This window comes from Chelmon rostratus, chromosome 11 (genome assembly GCF_017976325.1).
Source record: "Chelmon rostratus isolate fCheRos1 chromosome 11, fCheRos1.pri, whole genome shotgun sequence".
In the NCBI taxonomy this organism is placed as follows: domain Eukaryota; kingdom Metazoa; phylum Chordata; class Actinopteri; order Chaetodontiformes; family Chaetodontidae; genus Chelmon; species Chelmon rostratus.
In genome coordinates, this window is record NC_055668.1 from 1,208,540 (window position 1) to 1,228,788 (window position 20,249).

A 20,249-nucleotide genomic window follows, 5' to 3' on the forward strand; every position below is an offset into this window, starting at 1 on the left:
TTTTCTAAGCTTTGTTCTGGAGAGATGAGAATAAAGTTATGCAATGTCTTCCCCCAACTGGTGTCAAATAATGTATTTTATTATTCATGTATTTTCTCTGTAATATTCTTCAATATACTGATATACTGTAGGTAACAGGAGAAAGGTGACACCCACATTTTTGTAAGGTCATGACATGATTAAAAATATTGCATTTAAATAAATTTGCCCACTAAGCCACACATTAATGAGATGCTTACTGTATATAGTAATGCATTAAGTTACCACTGACCAACACCTGTGCAGGGAATGAATCCCTGCTGTCCCGTCACTGTCCCCTCCACACTCCTTCAGTCCTAACTTGTCATCTTTTCCACTTCCTAACACACCACTTCAACCAGCTGTGACTTCAGCACACACTGGCACTGCTTTCAGATCTGCCACCATGAAAGCTGAGAAAAAAACAACAGTGGATGCCTCAGACAACAAAAACAGCCAACATGTTCTCCTTTTCCCTTCCCTTGTTCCACTTGCCCACACTGTTTTCAACCAGTTGTCTACATATCTTCCCATGTACCAGTGACAGCAAACACACCTGGAGCAGCTGTTGTTTCAGCATCGCCACAGAAGAGGAGCAAATGCCATGTTAGCAGGTCAACAACAGTGGGCTGAGTGGATCAGTCAATCAAAAAGTCACTAGGTTAATGGTTTCCCAAGTTCCTATAGTGATCAACCATATTCTGATCTCATGGTGTGAGTAAGTTGCCATACAAAAGCATGGCACAGTAAAGGGTGATATATTTCAACCTACTGTCCAAAGGGTAAAAACCCTATGTATGATGCTGCAGGTGAAAAGTGTCATTTCTGCATGTCACATAAGAAATAAAGAAGTTCAAGACTACTGCTGCTGTCACACCGTGGTGAGGTTTGTCTCGTCTTGGGTTTTCTGTCTTGTCATTTCCTGTTTTATTTTGAAGGTCTAACTCTCCTCTCGTTTCAGAGCACTTGCCCTTCCTCATGTGTCACCGGTGCGTCCGCCCTGATTACCTGTTGTCTCCACCTGTTCCCCATTACCCTCCACGTGTTTAAACAGTCTGTGTCTCCCTTGTTTTGTGCCGGAGTGTCTTTGTCCGTAGGTCGATTCACCCGAGCCTGTCCTTGCCCATAGCCACAGCATTTTGTCCTCGTAAGCCTCGTTCCTCTTCGTGAGTGTTTTTGTTTGTAAATTAAATAGTCTAGTTTTGGTTCTCTTGTTTGTGTTCTACCTTAGCCGTTTTGTAATCCTCGTTAAGACTGTTCTTTTTGTTAGTGTACTTTTGAGATTTAGTAATTTCAATCCTTGTTTCAGGAGTGAATTTTGTTTTGATAAATTTCCTAGTGAGGTTCTTTACTTTGTTGTGTTTGCCTTTCATAGCCTGTGTTCTTCCTCCTTCGGGAGCGATTTATATTTTATTCTAATCATTGATTTGTATAGTTTGATGTTCTACTCATCATTAACCCTAGAATAATTTCATAGCCATTGTTTTACACTCAGCGAAGAGGTGTCTGGGTTGCGTTAATAAACCTGTGTCAATTGCAATCTCTGCATCTGAGTCTTCCTTTGAATCTCGACCTGACACTGTCAGACAAATGACATAATGAAATTAGATGATTAGCAGTTTCCGGCATGTTTTCAATATTTTTGAGTTCCTCCTGACTTTCCATTACATTTGGTCGTTGGAACACTGCTACAGGTCGTGGACCAAATGATTTGTCCTTAATACTGCCTATGCATCTCCAAACCCACAAGTTAGGCACAATAACTATGAATAGAAAAAAATAAAGATAAAAATACACATCATACAGTAACGTGTAGTAACATATTCAACTTAAATGTACAGAATGCAGTTTAACTGAAAATTTAAAACACATTGGTCCTTGATCAGCCGACCACTGTCGTCATCTGGGAAGATGGCTCGATTGTCCCAGTCCACGTCACAGTCGTGAAGCTTGCGGAAGATACTACAGTAGTGGGTCTCATCTCAGATAACAAAGAGACCCACTACAGAGAGGAGATACACCAGCTCACCCAGTGGTGTTCAGCCAACAACCTGGTGCTGAACACAGGGAAGACCAAGGAGGTCATTGTGGACTTCAGGAGGTCCAGGAAGACGGATCACGCCCCCCTCCTCATGGACGGAGAAGTGGTGGAGCGTGTGGACAACATCATGTTCCTGGGTCTCCACATCACATCTGACCTCTCCTGGTCCATGAACACCTCCCGCCTGGTGAAGAAGGCACAACAAAGGCTCTTCTTCCTCAGGAAACTGAAACGAGCTGGACTGTCCTCTCGGTTGCTCGTCAATTTCTACAGGGCCACAACTGAAAGCATCCTCTGCCTTAGTGTGACAGTGTGGTATGGCAGCTGTACGGTACAGGAGAGGAAACAACTGGCACGGGTGGTTAAAACTGCACAGGGCATCGTGGGCTGCCCCCTTCCTGACCTAGACTCTATATATGAAGGCCAGGTCAGGAAGAGGGACGGACCCCAGCCATCCGGGCCACAGACTGTTTGTACCGCTTCCATCAGGAAAGCGGTACAGGAACATCCGCACCACCACCAACAGACTGAGGGACAGCTTCTTCCCCAGAGCTGTTAGAGCTATCACCCCCAGCAGCCCCTCACTGCAGTGAGAGACTGTGAGAACTGTGAACCACTGCACACCGCACTTTACACCTCCACCTGCACCTTCTGTGTACTTAACTTTTAAGTACACACATATACTTAACTAAATTATATACATTTTAGTATATTGGCACATTTCATTGGCATATTTTATTGTCCACTGGTATATTTTATTCTGTCGATACATATCACTGTGTATATTTTATTCTGTTTGCACATTTCACTTCCATATTTTATTGTTTAGTATATTTTATTGCCTTAGTATATTTTGATTGTTATATTTTTAATTGCATGTTGGTTTATTTTATTGTAGTTATCTTAATAGTGTTCTTATCTTTCTTACCATCTGTTCCTAACATGGGGGTTGCAATGAAAATTTCATTGACATCCGCAATGACAATAAAGACTCGTGAATATGATGGCACTCTGGGGGCCCTCTCCTTCCTCAGACAGGCCACATTATGGGGGACAGCACAAGCCACAGTAACATCGCATGCTCCGTCTGGACCGACCCTCAGATGGTGCAGACATTGGAAGCGTGCCTTCAGGAGGCCAAAGGTCATCTGGATCCGAGCCCTTGTCCTGGCGTGGGCATTGTTATATGCCTGCTGTGCTCCCTGAGGGTCTGCGTAAGGTGTGAGACAAAAAGGCTCACAGGCATACCCTCAGTCCCCCAGCAGCACACCAGAGAATTCACCTGCGAATGCAAAATGTCATCAATAGAGGGACATTGTTGAGACAACCATTATGTTAAAAGTGGCTATTAATCGAGGTCATGTGGTTCACCTTGTGACAGGCGCCCATAGACTGCAGACGACCGAAAGATTCGGGAATCATGGACTGAGCCGGGCCACTTTGCCACAACATTGCAGACCATCTGAAATGATAAGATGTAGACTATTAAACCAATCAATGCACATCACAAGCAATGTACAGTGCTCATTAATGTCATAAAGTCATGTTCACCTGAACATTCATGCTGTGAGAGGATTTCCTGTTCACAAAATCTCCCCCATGGGCACCTGAGGGGGATTTTATTTTGATATGGGTGCAGTCAAGTGCACTAATGACATTGGGGAAACTTGCAACAAAAAGCAGTGAGTATCCTACTATGACTGTTAACACGTCCTGTAATTTGTAATATTTCTTACCTGCAATGCTATAAAAATCCTCTTTGATGTCACGGAGCCTTCTGTGACCAGGGAAGGAGATGAAGATACCTGAAAGTGATTTAATAGCTGGGTACACACTACGCACCGTATAGCAAATTGTTGCCTTGTTCAGGTTTTCAGCATCCCCCACCGAGTACAGGAAGCCTCCACTTGCAAAAAAACGCAAGGTCCACATGGTGTTGGATCCTGGGACCCAGCAGTCTGAACAGATAGCAGATGCCATCTGCAGAGAACCAAAGGGTCTGCCCTGTCCCTGAAGACGCTCTCCTGAGCCCAAGTGCTTCTTTATCCACAACCTCTTGCAGAAATGGGCACGCCATCATTAGAGCAGGAAGGAACACACCATTTTGGGCCTTCATATGGGCTATTGGATCGCTAGATTTAATGAGGAACACCTTTGCACCTTCACAAGCTGCATATGATTATCCAATCATCAGGATACCTGCTGCCCCCTGTCTGACCTTCAAACTGCTCAACTTCTGCCAGGAAGTGTTTTGATGTCTGGGAAATAGCATTTCAGATACATTATGTGCGTTTCTTCTAGTCTTAAAACAGCCAGTCTTTGGTGTGTGACTTCCAACCAATCAAACCACTTGGGGCTACCATAGAGATGACACTAGACATTATGTCACAGACTGTGGAATTACAATCTGCAATCCTACCTAACTGTGCACACATTAAATAAGCAAACACCAGAGAGAGGCATTTAATCTTTTAATTAAGATTTGTCGTCTTCTTGGAGCTGGTGAGGAAAGGAGAATAATGATTAATACATTGTTTGTGTTACAGTCAGCATACAGTGTGCACTGAAGGTAAAACTCACCTCCCGCAAGTTTTTTTATTTCAAGGTTTCTGAGTTTCTTCCTTTTGAGTTTGGATTCCAATGAGAGGTCTTCAATCTGTTTTTTTTTTTTATATTCAATGTCCAGATCTGCCATTTTTATTTGCTGTCTAAGATTTGTGGCATATAACTGCCTGATAGCTTGTGAGTTCTGTAAATACATAACAATTAAGCCTGAACTTTGTTGTTTTGAATTGTTTGAGCCAGGCTCAATAACTTATCCTGGATGTCTGAGTCCTACTTTTGTGCAACGGACCCCTGCTCACACATTACATTAATCCTCAACAAAACAAAGGTCATTTTCTTGTAGTCCTTCGTCCACTCACTGGGCTGCTTGGACCATATTTTGTGATCAGATGTCAAACATTCCCTGTGGATCCACCTGAATCCAATCAAGGATTGGAATCAGTGGCATTCTGTTGTGTGAGCGTCTGAATGAAATGAAATCAAATGTTCAAATCAAGATTTTTCCAATTTCATAAATGAGGGAAAGGGGGAATGCTTATTATATTTGCTCATCTAAATTTATTTTGAGAGTGAGAATTGGGAGGTGAGCCAGGCAAAGGTAAAAATCATTAAATGACCAAAAGGTAAGCAAACCACCAATATGACAATTCAGTCTTACCATCCCATCGCATCCAGCCCAAAAACCAGAAAAAAACATCTGGGCACCTCTTTGTTACCTGTTAGAAATTAGCATGTATTTCAACTCATTTTTCCCTTCTTTTAAGTTTCAATAAACAATCAATAACCATTAGATCTCAACTGTCTCTCTCTCTTCTGTATCTTTGCAGTGCACTCGGCAGCCTCCAGGGGGCTGATCCTGCTTCTGGGAGCAGCTGGGGGGCTATCCAGAGTGCTCTCTTTGTGCCCTGTCCACAGTAGTGTGGAGGGCTTCCACCAGTGGGAACTTTGAGCCAACATCCTTTGAACCTTGAATCTGATTTTACGTGACAGAGTAGAATATGTCAGTTCTGATTGCTGTAGTTTGATGGTTGACAGTAGAAATAGATAGTCCTGTTAGTGTTTGTTGGCCAAAATAATACATTTTCTGAAACATTCAGTTTCCAGCCATCATTGCACTGGGGTCCTCACTGCATTCCTATAGAAATGCACAAACATTGAGCATTGTGACATCTATGTCAGGTGAAAGTGTTTCAGTAGCATAGAGCCTTCTGGCCAAAGACTGAAACTGAAGCTATTTTTATCAGTCGACCTCAATAATGAGCAACTTATCTCTGTCTATCCTCATAATATCCATTTAACCATCTTTTGCATACTTAACTGTTTGTCAGTGCTAACAGGCTTGATACACTTCATGATTCTTTTGTGTTCATTTCATTTTATAGATCATCTGTAACATCAGGTTTGCTCTCCCAGTATATGACATTTGAGATTTGGTGTTGTTCATTAAATTGCATTTATGTGGTGGTATTACAGGTGACCATTGACATTATAGTCTTGTCTACTTTAACATTTGGTTGGTGGAAGCAGTCTCAAAGAAATGCTGTGATGTGCAGTTGAAGTTTGCTTCTCTCAAATGTTCTTTTCTCTCCTTGCTCACAGTGTTGCCACATGTTCAAAGGTTTGAAATCCAAATGTATACAAAAGGACAACATTCTAGACCGGTTTTAAAACCTGTTTTTGGTATCTAGTTCTAGTGTACATGAAATAATTAGCTGTTGCCATTTTACAGCAGTTATAAATGAAGGAAGGAATTAAGCATTTCATGACCATTTGATAGATACGTGTTGCATTTACTGTAAATAAATAGCAGCCTATCAGAGGCAGGGAAGGAATTTTATAATTAATCTGTATTCATCTTTAATGTCGTCAGTCCACACAGTCCGGTGCAGTAGGTGGCAGAGCGCACCGTTTACTGTGGTTTGCGATCGTCAAAAAAGTCGAAGAAGAAGAAGAAGAAGAAGAAGAAGAAGAAGAAGAAGAAGAAGTAGGAAAAAGAAGACGAAGAAGAAGAAAGAGGTGGTGGAGGAGGAGGAGGAGGAGAAAGTTGTGGTGTTCTGAGGCGACAGAGTGGATGAACGTAGGTTTTAGCGTTTATCGACTTGTCAGAATCGATCTTTGCTGCGACACGTTGGTTGTCAGTAGTCCACCTGCAGAGCAGCTAGCACCGGTCCGCGAGCAGGTAACAGACCATAATAACAAAGTGTTGGACCCGTCCAAAGGTCAACTGTGTTCGTGTGTGTTTGGGTAAGGGTGAGTGAATGTGTTATTTGAAACGTATTTTGGCGCTTGGCGCATTAAGTGCATCTGTAAGTACTAAACACTGTAGATTGACACGCTGTGTGGAGTCTGCAGCCTCCACATGCAGGCACACAGTCAGCTGTTGTGGTCAGAATATCTCTGAGGATGTCTCTCTCTCTGTGGTCTAATAACCATGTCAGCTGATGCAGATGTGACTTTTGCTGAAGGATGGGATTGTAGGAGAAAGCGTTTGAACCATAATGTTGAGCTGATGTCCTGTCCCGTGCTTGTTGTGAGGTCCAGGATGACTCAGGTGAGCCATCGGCAGTGGGGAGAGGTGTCCGGCCGAGGCGCTGTGGACCTGTGGGTGCTGCAGTCCCCTCAGGTGCGGGTGGAGGTTCTCACTCTGGGGGCCATCATCAGGTCCGTGTACAGCAGAGATAAGGATGGTCAGATAGAAGACATAGTCCTGGGCTACGATGACCTGGAAGGTAGGAAGGAAAAAAATCTAACCCTAACCTGCTTCTAGCTATAGACTGCATCAAAAGAGCCAAAAGAAATGAAATGGTTAGATTTCAGGATGAGATCATGATTGACTGCTCTGTGTGTTGTGTCTGAGTAGAGCAGATTACGTGGGCTGGGCACTTTTGTGGAAATGTTTTGCAGGGCTGCTCCACACAGGAAAGGATTTGAGGGAAAATTCTCTGGTTGCAGAAGTGAAATGTAGAAACTGAGTAACTTTTGCACTAATGGGATCCTGACGTGTGGCTTTCAGAATATAAACAGAAAATGTTTGCATCACTGTTCATGGTAAGTGGGGACCTCTAGTGAGTTATAGTTATTATAGAGGTCATCTGTGATCGGTGTCTGTCATTTGTAAAGTAAAGATTCCACTCAGATTACCTACTGACCACATTTTGCAAGACGCAGGGGTCATGTGATCGTATTAGTCTGTGTGTGTCTGGGGGATTTGAGGTATTTTTTTGCAAGCTTTTTTGTTTTCTTCCTGCTTTTCTTCCTCTTTCTTGGTTGAGAATTATGGAGGCTGCCTTGGCAGTTACAAATGAAAGCATTTTGGAGAGAGCTGAGGGAGAGTAAGAGTGGTGAATGTAAGCCAGGCATTAAGCTGGTGGAGGGGAATCAGAATAACCAGTGTTGTGTTGGTTGTGTTGTCAGGTTATCTGTCAGATAAGCGATACCTGGGAGCTGTGGTGGGCCGCGTGGCCAACAGGATTGCACGGGGACACTTTGTAGTGGAGGGAAAAGAGTACCAACTAGATATCAACAATGGACCTAATGCACTGCATGGAGGGCTGTGGGGCTTCAATAAGGTAAGATTTACGCCTCTTTCACACTTAGTGCCTAGTAAATTGCTGGGATAGCCTTTCAGACACTGCTAGTGAGTACGCTGTTAGCCCTCTACCCGCATGTTATTGCAGCCACAGTAAAGCACATCATTTTTAATATGCTGAGACATTTATCACAGTGATGACGGTGTTGCAAAATCCATGTTGTGGCAGAACATGACACTGGTGACGAAACCAGTACATTGCCCACCTCTAGTCTGTACCACATGTGTTCCAATCTATCTATTAGATGTTGAGATATTCACCAGATATAAGAACATTTTTACCTGCTGGTGGTGTGAGAGGAAAGGTCAAGATATCACCAGTGTCCGATGGATTCAGACCCTTCAGACCACGAATGCCTGTAATACACTGTACACAGCACTGACTAATTACTGAGATTACTCAGTCAGCTCTATCAACTACACTACACACACACACACACACACAGATAAGACATCAAGCTGTCTCATTAGGCTCAAACTTTTATTACTGCACTGCTTGAGGTGACTGGATACTGTCTCTGTTCACATGGAACTGATATTCATATTTGGCTACACTCTCACAAGCACCCACATAATAGAGAATTCCTAAGGCTGATATCAAGAGTATAGCTGATCTAATTCTAGAACTATAAGATTGACTACTTGCACTTTATGATCTCATTGAGTATTTAATACTGTACCTATATGTGTGTCTCTTCAGGCGATCTGGCTCGCTACAGCAGTGGAAGGTGGTGTACAGCTGAGTCTTACAAGTCCAGATGGAGACCAGGGTTACCCTGGAGAGGTCCAGGTCTCTGTCTCCTACACCTTACAGGTAAATACACCTGATTCATGACTTGACAGCTTTAGGCGTCCTTGCTTTTGGGTGCGATGCTTTGACTGACGAGGTTTGGCTCATGAATCGCTCTGTGTAATGAGCCTCAAACCGCCTGTCTGAGGCAACAACTTGTAATTAAAACCAAGCAGTCTTAGATGAAACAGGTCCCATGTTTGATAGATGTTGAATCATGAACATTATTTACTGTTTTTTTCCCTGAAGAAATCTGTCTTACACACGTCATATTGACTTTGTTTTCAGGTGTTTATTTCACTGAATTCAGAGAACATTTTCAGACTTAATAAAACAAAAGATTCCTCTGTTTTGCATAGAAATAAATGGTTTGCATATGTCAGTTCTGTAAGATTGAAGTTGTGTATTCAGGAGGAAACACTAACTGCTGAATACCAAGCCCGGTCTACCAAAACCACACCCATCAACCTCACCAACCATTCCTACTTCAACCTGGCTGGACAGGTAAGGCCACATAATCAGCTGTTTGCTTTTCTAGTATGTCAGTGCTGTATTTGTTGTAGCAAAGGCAGAAGAATCTCCAACAAAAGATAGAATAGATTAAAGAAGGATGCAATTCAAACAGCAAGAGATGAAAAATTGTATCATATCATCATCATATCGTTCACAGTAATATTGGTATAATTTTGAATGTGTTTTTAAAAAGATTCACATTAATAGTAGTAGTATGCCAACTTAATGACGAAATGACATCATACCATTAAACAGGTCAACAGGTAACATCGCTGCTGGTAGAGAAGTTAATTTCATACAGGGAGCAACAGCAGTGGTGTGGAAGTGGTTCGGTTACCAAAGACGAGATGTACAACAAACAACGACAAAGTGTAAGAATTCCAAGACGACTGCAGCAACAGAAGGCAATACAGCAAACTTATTCCAAACACCCAGCTGAGTGTGAGGAGAGCCAAAAGTCCCACGACAAGACCTCTATGGTAGCAGCGAAATTCTTCCTGTCAGGGGCATGAAGTTATGAGACAAATCAGTCAGTCAGATACTAATGACTGATCATTAATGCAGTTCATTTCTTTTTTTATGTCAGAAATCCACAATCCACAAAAACTGTTTTAAAAAATGCATTTTTTTATTTAAAACATACTGCTTTTATATACAGACTGTTGAACCTGCACTGACAAACTGTTTGTCAGGGTGCACTACATTTGTGCTTTGGTTTTCTGAGACTCCCCTGACGCACAACAGGAGAGTTTTCACTGAGCAGCTACCAGACTCCATGCGGAGGTTGACCTGCTGGTGGATGTAACCCCGTAGATACAAATAGTAGATGCCGTATTTGGACCTGTGAGATGCATCTCTGCTGCTGCCGTCTGGTGGGGATGTTCTGACTCGTTTACTGCATATGAATATCCATAACATAGAGTATTTCATTGAAATAAGAAGTTGTAAAAATGTGATGAATGAATAGATGGATGAGTGGTTTAATTGGCAGATGAACTGAAGTGTCTGTCTGTGTGTGTGTGTGTGTGCGTGTGCGTGTGCGTGCTCGTGTGTGTGTGCGTGCAGGGTTCGGCAGACATCTACGATCATGAAGTGTCCATCAGTGCTGAGTCCTACCTGCCTGTGGATGACACATCCATTCCTAAAGGTAAAAGATTTCCATCACGTGTTCTCTCACATCAAAACAAACCCAGCAACGGGAACTCATTTTTTGATGTATGTGTCTGCTGCTCCTGTTTTTTATTGGTGCAAAGGGACAGTACATAATATAATAATATAAAGACTTTGATAGAGAGAAAGGTTTATTAACAACATATATCAAAATGCGTACATTCAATCAGAAGAGCAGGGCAGCCATTTGAACCATTTTTTTAACCTAATTTGTTGTATTTGACTTTGGGTTTGCTCTGTGAGGAAATTGGAAAGTTAAGAATTCATGTGTTTTAGTTTGACTTTTGTTGCATTGTTTGTTCTTCATCTTCTTGTGTGTAGAATAAGAGATAATATGGCCTCTGCAGAACTGCATTTGTTGCCTCCCAAAGTAAAGATGGTGGTGTTTCCAGAGAGTTCGGGGAAGGATGCTCGCTCTCTGGAAAGGAAGTTGTTGAAATCTTTGTGTGTCAGGAGTGAGATGTTAACGATGACTTTAGGGTTTGGGTCTGATGTGTCAACTACAACACACTAACACTGACAAAAGTTCATGTTTCTCTGTGGAATTTCTACAGCATGCTACTAAATGCTGTGAAAAAATATACTTTCACATGATGACTTTGGTTAATTAAAATAAGGTTTCTATACTACTTCCTACAATTTCAGTATGTTTTAATTATTTACCCAACCTAAATAGAATGAGTGAAAGTTTCTGATATCAGTGGAGAAATCTATCAGGTAAACATACAAGTCAGCACTTTTTGCTCAGCCTGTCGTGTCATCGTGTTTCTCAGAAACTCGTGGTGTCCTGCTGTTCTAGACTCGTGCCCTTTAACTGCAGCATTCCTCTTCCTCTGTTTCCTGTCCGTCTATCCTGCACCAAACAGAAAAGGTGCAAAGTGCAGATCATCCATGTTAATGACAGTGAATCAGTGGATATAATAAATCAACTGTCCAGCCTCGACATGAATATGTAATGTTTTCCTTCACCAAACGTTGTCTGTTCTGAAAAAAACAGCCTCTGCTGATATAGAAGCTGGCCACAGGCCGGACAACATTTTTATAGACATTGTGTTTCCTCTTCATCGTCCTCTTACAGCAAGCTCATTTCCTTCAGCTCCACAGCACAGTGTGTCTCTGCAGTCCTCCTGGCTCTTCCTCTGTCTCTGTTGCTATTTCCAGAGGCCAGGCCTGTTGTCTTTGTTGTAATTTGAGATAAGTGTTAGTTCAGTCTCATATGCGGCGTGTGTATCTGGAATGTGTCTTTACTGTGTGCTCTGTAGAGTGAAACCTTTAATTACTGTATGTGTTTGCTGTCATTCCTCTGGTAATGCAGGAGTGTGGAAGAATGAGTGTGGGAGTGTGTTCCTTCATGCTCTGTCAGGCAAACATTCTCATTACTCTGCAATTAGCTTTGGTTTCCCTTGGAGATAGAGCAGCTAATGACAAAGCCTGTGTTAGAATGGAAATCCATCCCAAGGGCTGACAAGACTTGAAACTATGCAATCAGTTTCTGTGTCATGCAGAGTTAAACATAGAGGGCTGCACTTCAGTCTTGACAAGCTGGTCCTCGCTGTTTCCCAGGTTCGGCTCTTTCTGTCCAATCCCCAGCCAGAAGATAGTTTGAGGGTGACAGATGTGTGTCAACACCAGGCCACTTTCAGCTCTCAGCCCAAAATGCAGCTTCTCTGAATGGGTATGAGTCTGGAACTTACAGTAAGAAGATAACCTTCACTCCCCTCTCACGTCCTCTGCAGCAGAGCAGCTGTCCTGAACCTGTATTCATGTTGATTCTGTCAGACGTCACAGTGATTATTAAAAGAAGGAGCAGCAGCTTGTGTGAGAGCAGGAGGAGGCTGAGCTGACACCAGGCAGAGTGTGTCAGCTAACCACAGATGGGGGGTGTGACAGTGGAAGTAACATGTCAGCTAACTTCTCTGTGCTAACAGTTTAACACTGATATGCTTGATCACACAATGTTACACTTGTAGAAAACATAGCGACCATTAAATAATGATTTCGTTAGCACATTGTTTTCACATGAAAGCTGTTTTTTAAAAATTGGGCAGCATAGTATAGACTTAGCTACTGATCCAATAAGCTGTACTGTGTGTCCCAGTTAGAATGCAATGTCGCCTGAAAGACAACCACACAAAATAAGGCTCGTTCGAGCTGAGGCTGCTCCCAGGGCAGCTGGTGCTCAATGAGGTCAGACCTGAACCCTAACCTGAGGCCTCATAGATCAAAACATGCAGAGAATACCTTTAAATTAAACTGCCTGTATGCTCAAGAAACCTGGTGTATTTTACCCCATTCATACACACACCTGTAAGCAGAGAGCAGTGCTGAATCCCACATATTCTACAGCCATGTGCTCATGCACATACAGGGTCAGAGAGACAGTGGGCACCACGTCAGTCTGGATGATCAAACAGTGGAAACCTGTTGTTTAAATCACAGCTTGCATTGAAACATTCATTTGGAATCCGATGCCACTGAAAGTCAGTAAATTATTACCCAGGCTTTTTATTCTGGGGTGAACTCAGTGATGCTGGTTGCAGCAGACACAGAACAGAGGAGTGCTCAGTTAAATTCTGGGTGTCAGAGTGCAGATGAATAATCTGTCAGAGAAATAGAACACTTTAACACGTACACACTGTCTGTGGACAGCCTGTTCATTATTAATGCATGATTTCTCAGTGAGGATAGAGTCGAGGCTGGAAGATGTCTGCCGAGATATAACATGTGTTTCACTAATCAAAGAGGAATTGTACACTGGCTAACATGCTGTGACCTTATTTATATTATACAGCAGTTTTTAGTGTTTTCAGACACCAGTAATCAGTTTGTGCTTTCATGGACCTGCTATGACAGTCACATGCTGCGTTACATCTCTCAAAGCCTGTGTTTCTAAACTAATGTGTCTGTCCTTAAAGACTTCCTGCTCAGGTTAGCAGTTCTGTTTGCACGTGGATTTCCAAGGCAGCTGTGGTCAGAGGCGTATGCTTATGTTTTCAGGTTGTCTGTCTGTTCATACGTTTGTACGTTTGTACATGTCCCATTCTCATCAACACAATATCTCAGGAATGCTTTTTTTCTTCACAATTGGATGAACTGATAAGGATTTGGTGGTCAAATGTCTCTGTAACTTCATACACGAAGAATTAATTGCTAATTATGGCAGAATTTCACACAAAGTCATATTTGGTCAAAGGTCCACTGTGACATCATAATGTTTTGAAAAAACACTTGTCTGGCCATCATTCAACACCATATTTATTTGTTCTCATACTGAATTGGTGACACTAATCTTGGGTGTCCACCTTGAAACTGTGCTGATTGTACAGCTCCTCTGTGCTAAGATAATAATAATAATAAACTGTGTTTATACAGCACAAGTCATGCATAAAATGCAACACAAAGTGCTGCATTTAAAAGCAAATAATAAAACGTGTGATAAGACAAAATAAAACAGCAGATAGGTAAAAAAAAAAAGATGTGTGTGTGAAGCTTTGACATTTGAAGCATTGGTTGTGCTGATGTTGAGCCTCAGGTGATTGTTACTGATGAAGCTCTCTGTCAGTCCTCTGAACTCCTCCAGAAAAATAGTGTCAAAGTGAAGACAGCATGTTTCTCACTGGATTCACTGCATAAATTCTGTGAGTCTGGACAGACATGGATGAACTGATGATGCTCCTGACTCGTCACATGTGTTACATTCACATCACTTCTTTTCTTTCACCTTTTTTCAGAGAATGGACTGTGCCTCATTATCTAATCTAATCTATCCATAGGAGAGACCAAAGGAGTGGAAGGCACGCCCTTTGACCTCAGAAAGCCTGTTCTGATTGGCCGTCAGCTGCAGGAAGTTCCAAGTCCAGGATTTGACCACAACTTCTGTCTGTCATCACCTGGGGCTGCCTGGACAGAGAGGCATGCTGCCAGGTTCGCTGCAGTCTTTTCCTCAGAAACACACTTAAACACACTACACACAGTTACACACACTGCACACAGTTACACACAGTTACACACACTACACACAGTTACACACACACTACACACAGTTACACACACACTACACACAGTTACACACAGTTACACACACTACACACAGTTACACACAGTTACACACACTGCACACAGTTACACACAGTTACACACACTACACACACAGTTACACACACTGCACACAGTTACACACACTACACACACAGTTACACACACTACACACACTACACACAGTTACACACAGTTACACACACTGCACACAGTTACACACAGTTACACACAGTACACACAGTTACACACACTGCACACAGTTACACACACTGCACACAGTTACACACACTACACACAGTTACACACAGTTACACACACTGCACACAGTTACACACAGTTACACACACTACACACAGTTACACACACACTACACACAGTTACACACAGTTACACACACTGCACACAGTTACACACACTGCACACAGTTACACACACACTACACACAGTTACACACAGTTACACACACTGCACACAGTTACACACACACTACACACAGTTACACACACTACACACAGTTACACACAGTTACACACACTACACACAGTTACACACACTGCACACAGTTACACACAGTTACACACACACTACACACAGTTACACACACTGCACACAGTTACACACAGTTACACACACTACACACACAGTTACACACACTGCACACAGTTACACACACTACACACACAGTTACACACACTACACACACTACACACAGTTACACACAGTTACACACACTGCACACAGTTACACACAGTTACACACAGTACACACAGTTACACACACTGCACACAGTTACACACAGTTACACACACTACACACAGTTACACACACTGCACACAGTTACACACAGTTACACACACTACACACAGTTACACACACACTACACACAGTTACACACAGTTACACACACTGCACACAGTTACACACACTGCACACAGTTACACACACACACTACACACAGTTACACACACTACACACAGTTACACACAGTTACACACACTACACACAGTTACACACACTGCACACAGTTACACACAGTTACACACACACTACACACAGTTACACACAGTTACACACACTACACACAGTTACACACACTACACACACAGTTACACACACTGCACACAGTTACACACACTACACACACAGTTACACACACTACACACAGTTACACACACTGCACACAGTTACACACAGTTACACACACTACACACAGTTACACACACTACACACAGTTACACACACACTACACACAGTTACACACAGTTACACACACTGCACACAGTTACACACACACTACACACAGTTACACACACTACACACAGTTACACACAGTTACACACACTACACACAGTTACACACACTACACACACAGTTACACACACTGCACACAGTTACACACACTACACACACAGTTACACACACTACACACAGTTACACACACTGCACACAGTTACACACAGTTACACACACTACACACAGTTACACACACTACACACAGTTACACACACTACACACACAGTTACACACACTACACACAGTTACACACAGTTACACACACTACACACAGTTACACACAGCTACACACAGTTACACACACTACACACAGTTACACACAGTTACACACACTACACACACAGTTACACACACTGCACACAGTTACACACACTACACACACAGTTACACACACTACACACAGTTACACACAGTTACACACACTACACACAGTTACACACACTGCACACAGTTACACACACTACACACAGTTACACACAGTTACACACAGTTACACACACTGCACACAGTTACACACAGTTACACACACTACACACAGTTACACACACTACACACAGTTACACACACTGCACACAGTTACACACAGTTACACACACTACACACAGTTACACACACTACACACAGTTACACACAGTTACACACAGTTACATACACTACACACAGTTACACACAGTTACATACACTACACACAGTTACACACAGTTACACACACTACACACAGTTACACACACTACACACACAGTTACACACACTACACACAGTTACACACAGTTACACACACTGCACACAGTTACACACACTACACACACAGATACACACACTACACACAGTTACACACACTACACACAGTTACACACACTGCACACAGTTACACACACTACACACACACTGCACACAGTTACACACACTACACACACAGTTACACACAGTTACACACACTACACACAGTTACACACACTGCACACAGTTACACACACTACACGCCTTCCATGGTTTTTAATATGGCAGGAAAACTTCTGTCTTCTTCTCAGAGTGTGTCACCCAGCCAGCGGACGTGTCCTCGAGGTTTCTACCAGCCAACCAGGAGTCCAGTTCTACACTGCCAACTTCCTGGATGGCTCGATGACAGGAAAGGGTGGGGCTAGGTATCAGAAGCACAGCTCCTTCTGCCTGGAGACACAGAATTGGCCTGATGCTGTCAACCAGGTAAGACAATGATGGATAGAAACTCACTCGCTCAAAGTTGTTGTATGAGTTTATGTTGTTGAGTGATCTGTTATTAAAAGCAGTTATTGTTGGGTTTATTGTATCATTGAGGAGGTTGAAATATCTTTTTTGTACATGTAACTTTGCTCATAATCTAATAATACAATAAAAGCATCAGTGGATTATTTATTGGCCATTACTGAAGCCATTAAGTTTAGCTTTGTAAAGTGAGCAGGTGATGTGTTAAACCACATGTGTTAATCATTAAAGTGAAATTTGGTTTAAAGAAAACGTTCGTTTTCACAGAAAGTTAATTGGTGTCTGTGATAAAATATTCAACACGTAAAGTTTACTTGCATTCTGTTTTTATTCACATTTGACAAAGTCACAACTTTTTTGCAACCAGGTTTATAATTTGCAACACAGATGCTGGAGCAAATGGAGAATTTGTGAGTGTGTGATGACAGTGTGACAATCAGAAGTTCTCCCTCAGCCTCCAGGCCTCAGCGGGCCACACACAGAGATGTCAGCCTGCCATGTTGTTTTATGTGATGCACATCACTTTATGTTTTCATAAGAATTCATATTGATTATCCTCCACACACATATTAGCAGTGTTAGCCTGACCAATCTGCTGCCACCCTGTCTGTATTTCAGGCATCCCCATGAAAGGTTCTGACCTCAAGGTCAGGTGAGAAACTCTGCTAATGTTACCAGTGGTGGGTCACACATTTAAAAGTAACCTGTTACATTACAAGATTACTGCTGTTAAAAAGTAACTTGTGACATTATCGTGTTACCTACTGAAAAAGGTTACTCATTAGAGTACTTTGCATTTACAAAAAAATTAAACCCCCTTTGTGATTGTTTGCACATGCCAGTATATTGTCCAGAAGGAGCATAGCCTGCTGTGCATCTGCCTTTGAAGGTATTCAGTTCAGTTCAATTTTATTTATATAGCAGCAAATCTCAGCCAAAGTTGTCTCAGGACAGTTTCCATACAGAGCAGGTACAGACCCAGACTGGAAAAACAGGCAAAATAAGGTGACCTCAGAGATTTCCTCCAATCCAGATCAGAATCTGTGAACGATCAAACCATCCTGCAGGAGAAAAGGGTTCTTTAAAAATAAAGCATTCAGAATACTGAATACTACTGAGCCTAGCAAAGTGTTCTAAGTGTTCTCTATAGCAGTGAAACCTGTGTGTGTGTCTTCAGGCATCATTTCCTGACTGTCTTCTGCGTCCTGGGGAGGACTACCGACACATCACTCGATTCACCTTCACCACAGTCTGATCTGACCCCTACCCGTCGGACAGAAGAGAAGAACACTGCATACTCCACAGGATGTGAAGTCCTGTGAATTTTTACAGTGTACAGTAGAATCATGGACCAACTAGTGCCTTTCAGTGCAAGTTTATTCCTGACGACATAACTGTCATGTAGATTTTTGTAATATGAAAAACTTTAAACACAGAGTGTTATAATGGGCTGTGCAGGCAGAATACTTACAGCCTGTGCTTCATAGCTCACAGTCCAACCTGTCCGAACACTTTCAGTTCTAATGCAATTTAAAGGAATAAAGAGTTTTCTCACTCAATTTATTGCCATCTGTTCTTTTTACCGTCAGTTTGCTCCCTGTGCAGTGAGTGAGTGTCGTTCATTCATCCTATTTCTGCAGCGTTCAGAAGTTCTTTAACATTGCATTGTGTGTGAGTCTTTGCACAGGCTGAACTAGAACATGAGTTGAGGGGGCAGGCTTGGGTGAGAGGGTGTCCTACTACTCTGCCAAGAGCCAGGATGTGTTGCTATGGCAACCTCTTATCTATCACTCAGAGAGACTTTTAACAGCTGAGATTTTATAAACCGTAGAAGTTGTGTGCCCCAGGACTGAAGAAAAGAACAGAGAGCTCACCTCCATCAAACGCCGGCTGGGTGGAGTAGAGTGTGAGACAGCCTGCATCATGAAACTGCAGCTGAATTTCATGCAGGACACAGAAGGGGGAACACTGACAACACCAACCTCTCAGGTAGGTCAGTTAGCTGCAGCTCTTCATTTGGAGTTCCAGCTTGTTATTTTGTTGATATATATCTAGGGCTGACTGTCAGTATTAGATCTATCTACCTATAAATAAATGATCCATAATCGAGAATAGGCAGGTGACCTCACGAAACAGGTTTTGCTTGCTGTAATCATTCCTCCCATTAGCCCTGAATCCTAAAACACTTTCAGTGTAAAAGTGTAAAAATCCAATTCAAGTTCATTTGTATAGCAACAAATTGTATTTTCATGTAGAGCAGGTCTAGACATACTCTACAGTAGTTTTTACAGAGACCCACTACTCCCACCATGATACAGCACTTGGTGATACTGGTAAGGAAAACCAGCAGCAGGCGGCTTGCAGTCACAGAGAGGAGAGGAAGATATCAAGTTAGTAGCATGAAATAATGGGATCAGAAAGCATACAGTTAGAGAGGAGCTCAGTGCATGATGGGAAATTCCCCAGCAGTGTAGGCGTACAGCAGCATAACTCCAGAATGGCTCAGAGCTCATCGGAGCTCTAACAGAAAGCTTTATCAAAGAGGAAAGTTTGAAGCCTGTTCCTAACCAGTAAGCCTGCATTCTGGGAACGCAGTGTTCTAGTGGGGTCATAGGGTCCTATGAGCTCTTTAAGGTAAGATGGTGTCTGACCATTATGGGCTTTGTAGTTGATGAGAAGGATTTTCAATAGTATTCTCCTTTATCCTGGGAGCCAGTGCACTTTTTTTGCCTCAGCATTCTGGATCAGCTGTAGAGATTTATTTGGTTATCCTGAAAATAAGGAATTGCAGTGATCCAGCCGAGAGGTAACAAATGCATGGACTAGTTTTTCTGTATCTTTAGCAACAGGATGTACCTGGTTTTTACATGCTACATTGGTTGTTTTATGTAGGAGGTAAAGGGAGTATCCTGATCAGAGACAACTGCCAGATTCCTTGCAGTGATGCTATCTATATCTTTACATCTATAAATATATCTTTACATATT

The 20,249-nt window shown here is 42.4% G+C and overlaps 1 protein-coding gene across 2 annotated transcripts; it reads left to right on the forward strand.

The window, feature by feature from the left end:
- The first annotated feature begins 6,636 nt into the window (after positions 1-6,636).
- galm (galactose mutarotase) lies at positions 6,637-18,815 on the forward strand. 2 transcript variants are annotated; one of them, XM_041947468.1, is made up of 9 exons: positions 6,637-6,803; positions 7,160-7,353; positions 8,039-8,193; positions 8,914-9,027; positions 9,415-9,507; positions 10,582-10,663; positions 14,460-14,610; positions 17,049-17,223; positions 18,440-18,815. In XM_041947468.1, exons 2-9 carry the CDS (start codon positions 7,167-7,169, stop codon positions 18,515-18,517), a joined length of 1,035 nt encoding a protein of 344 aa, XP_041803402.1. In that variant the 5' UTR covers positions 6,637-6,803; positions 7,160-7,166; the 3' UTR covers positions 18,518-18,815. The 2 variants fall into 2 exon arrangements, with proteins under 2 accessions (XP_041803402.1, XP_041803403.1); XM_041947469.1 differs by having other exon boundaries at positions 7,166-7,353.
- Positions 18,816-20,249: the final 1,434 nt, after the last annotated feature.

Coding starts and splice junctions, on each gene's coding strand:
- galm (XM_041947468.1), top strand. CDS start 7,167: ATGACTCAGGTGAGCCATCGGCAGTGGGGAGAGGTGTCCGGCCGAGGC. Junction 9,508..10,581: donor ACTTCAACCTGGCTGGACAG/GTAAGGCCACAT, acceptor GTGTGCGTGCAG/GGTTCGGCAGACATCTACGA. Junction 17,224..18,439: donor GGCCTGATGCTGTCAACCAG/GTAAGACAATGA, acceptor GTGTGTCTTCAG/GCATCATTTCCTGACTGTCT.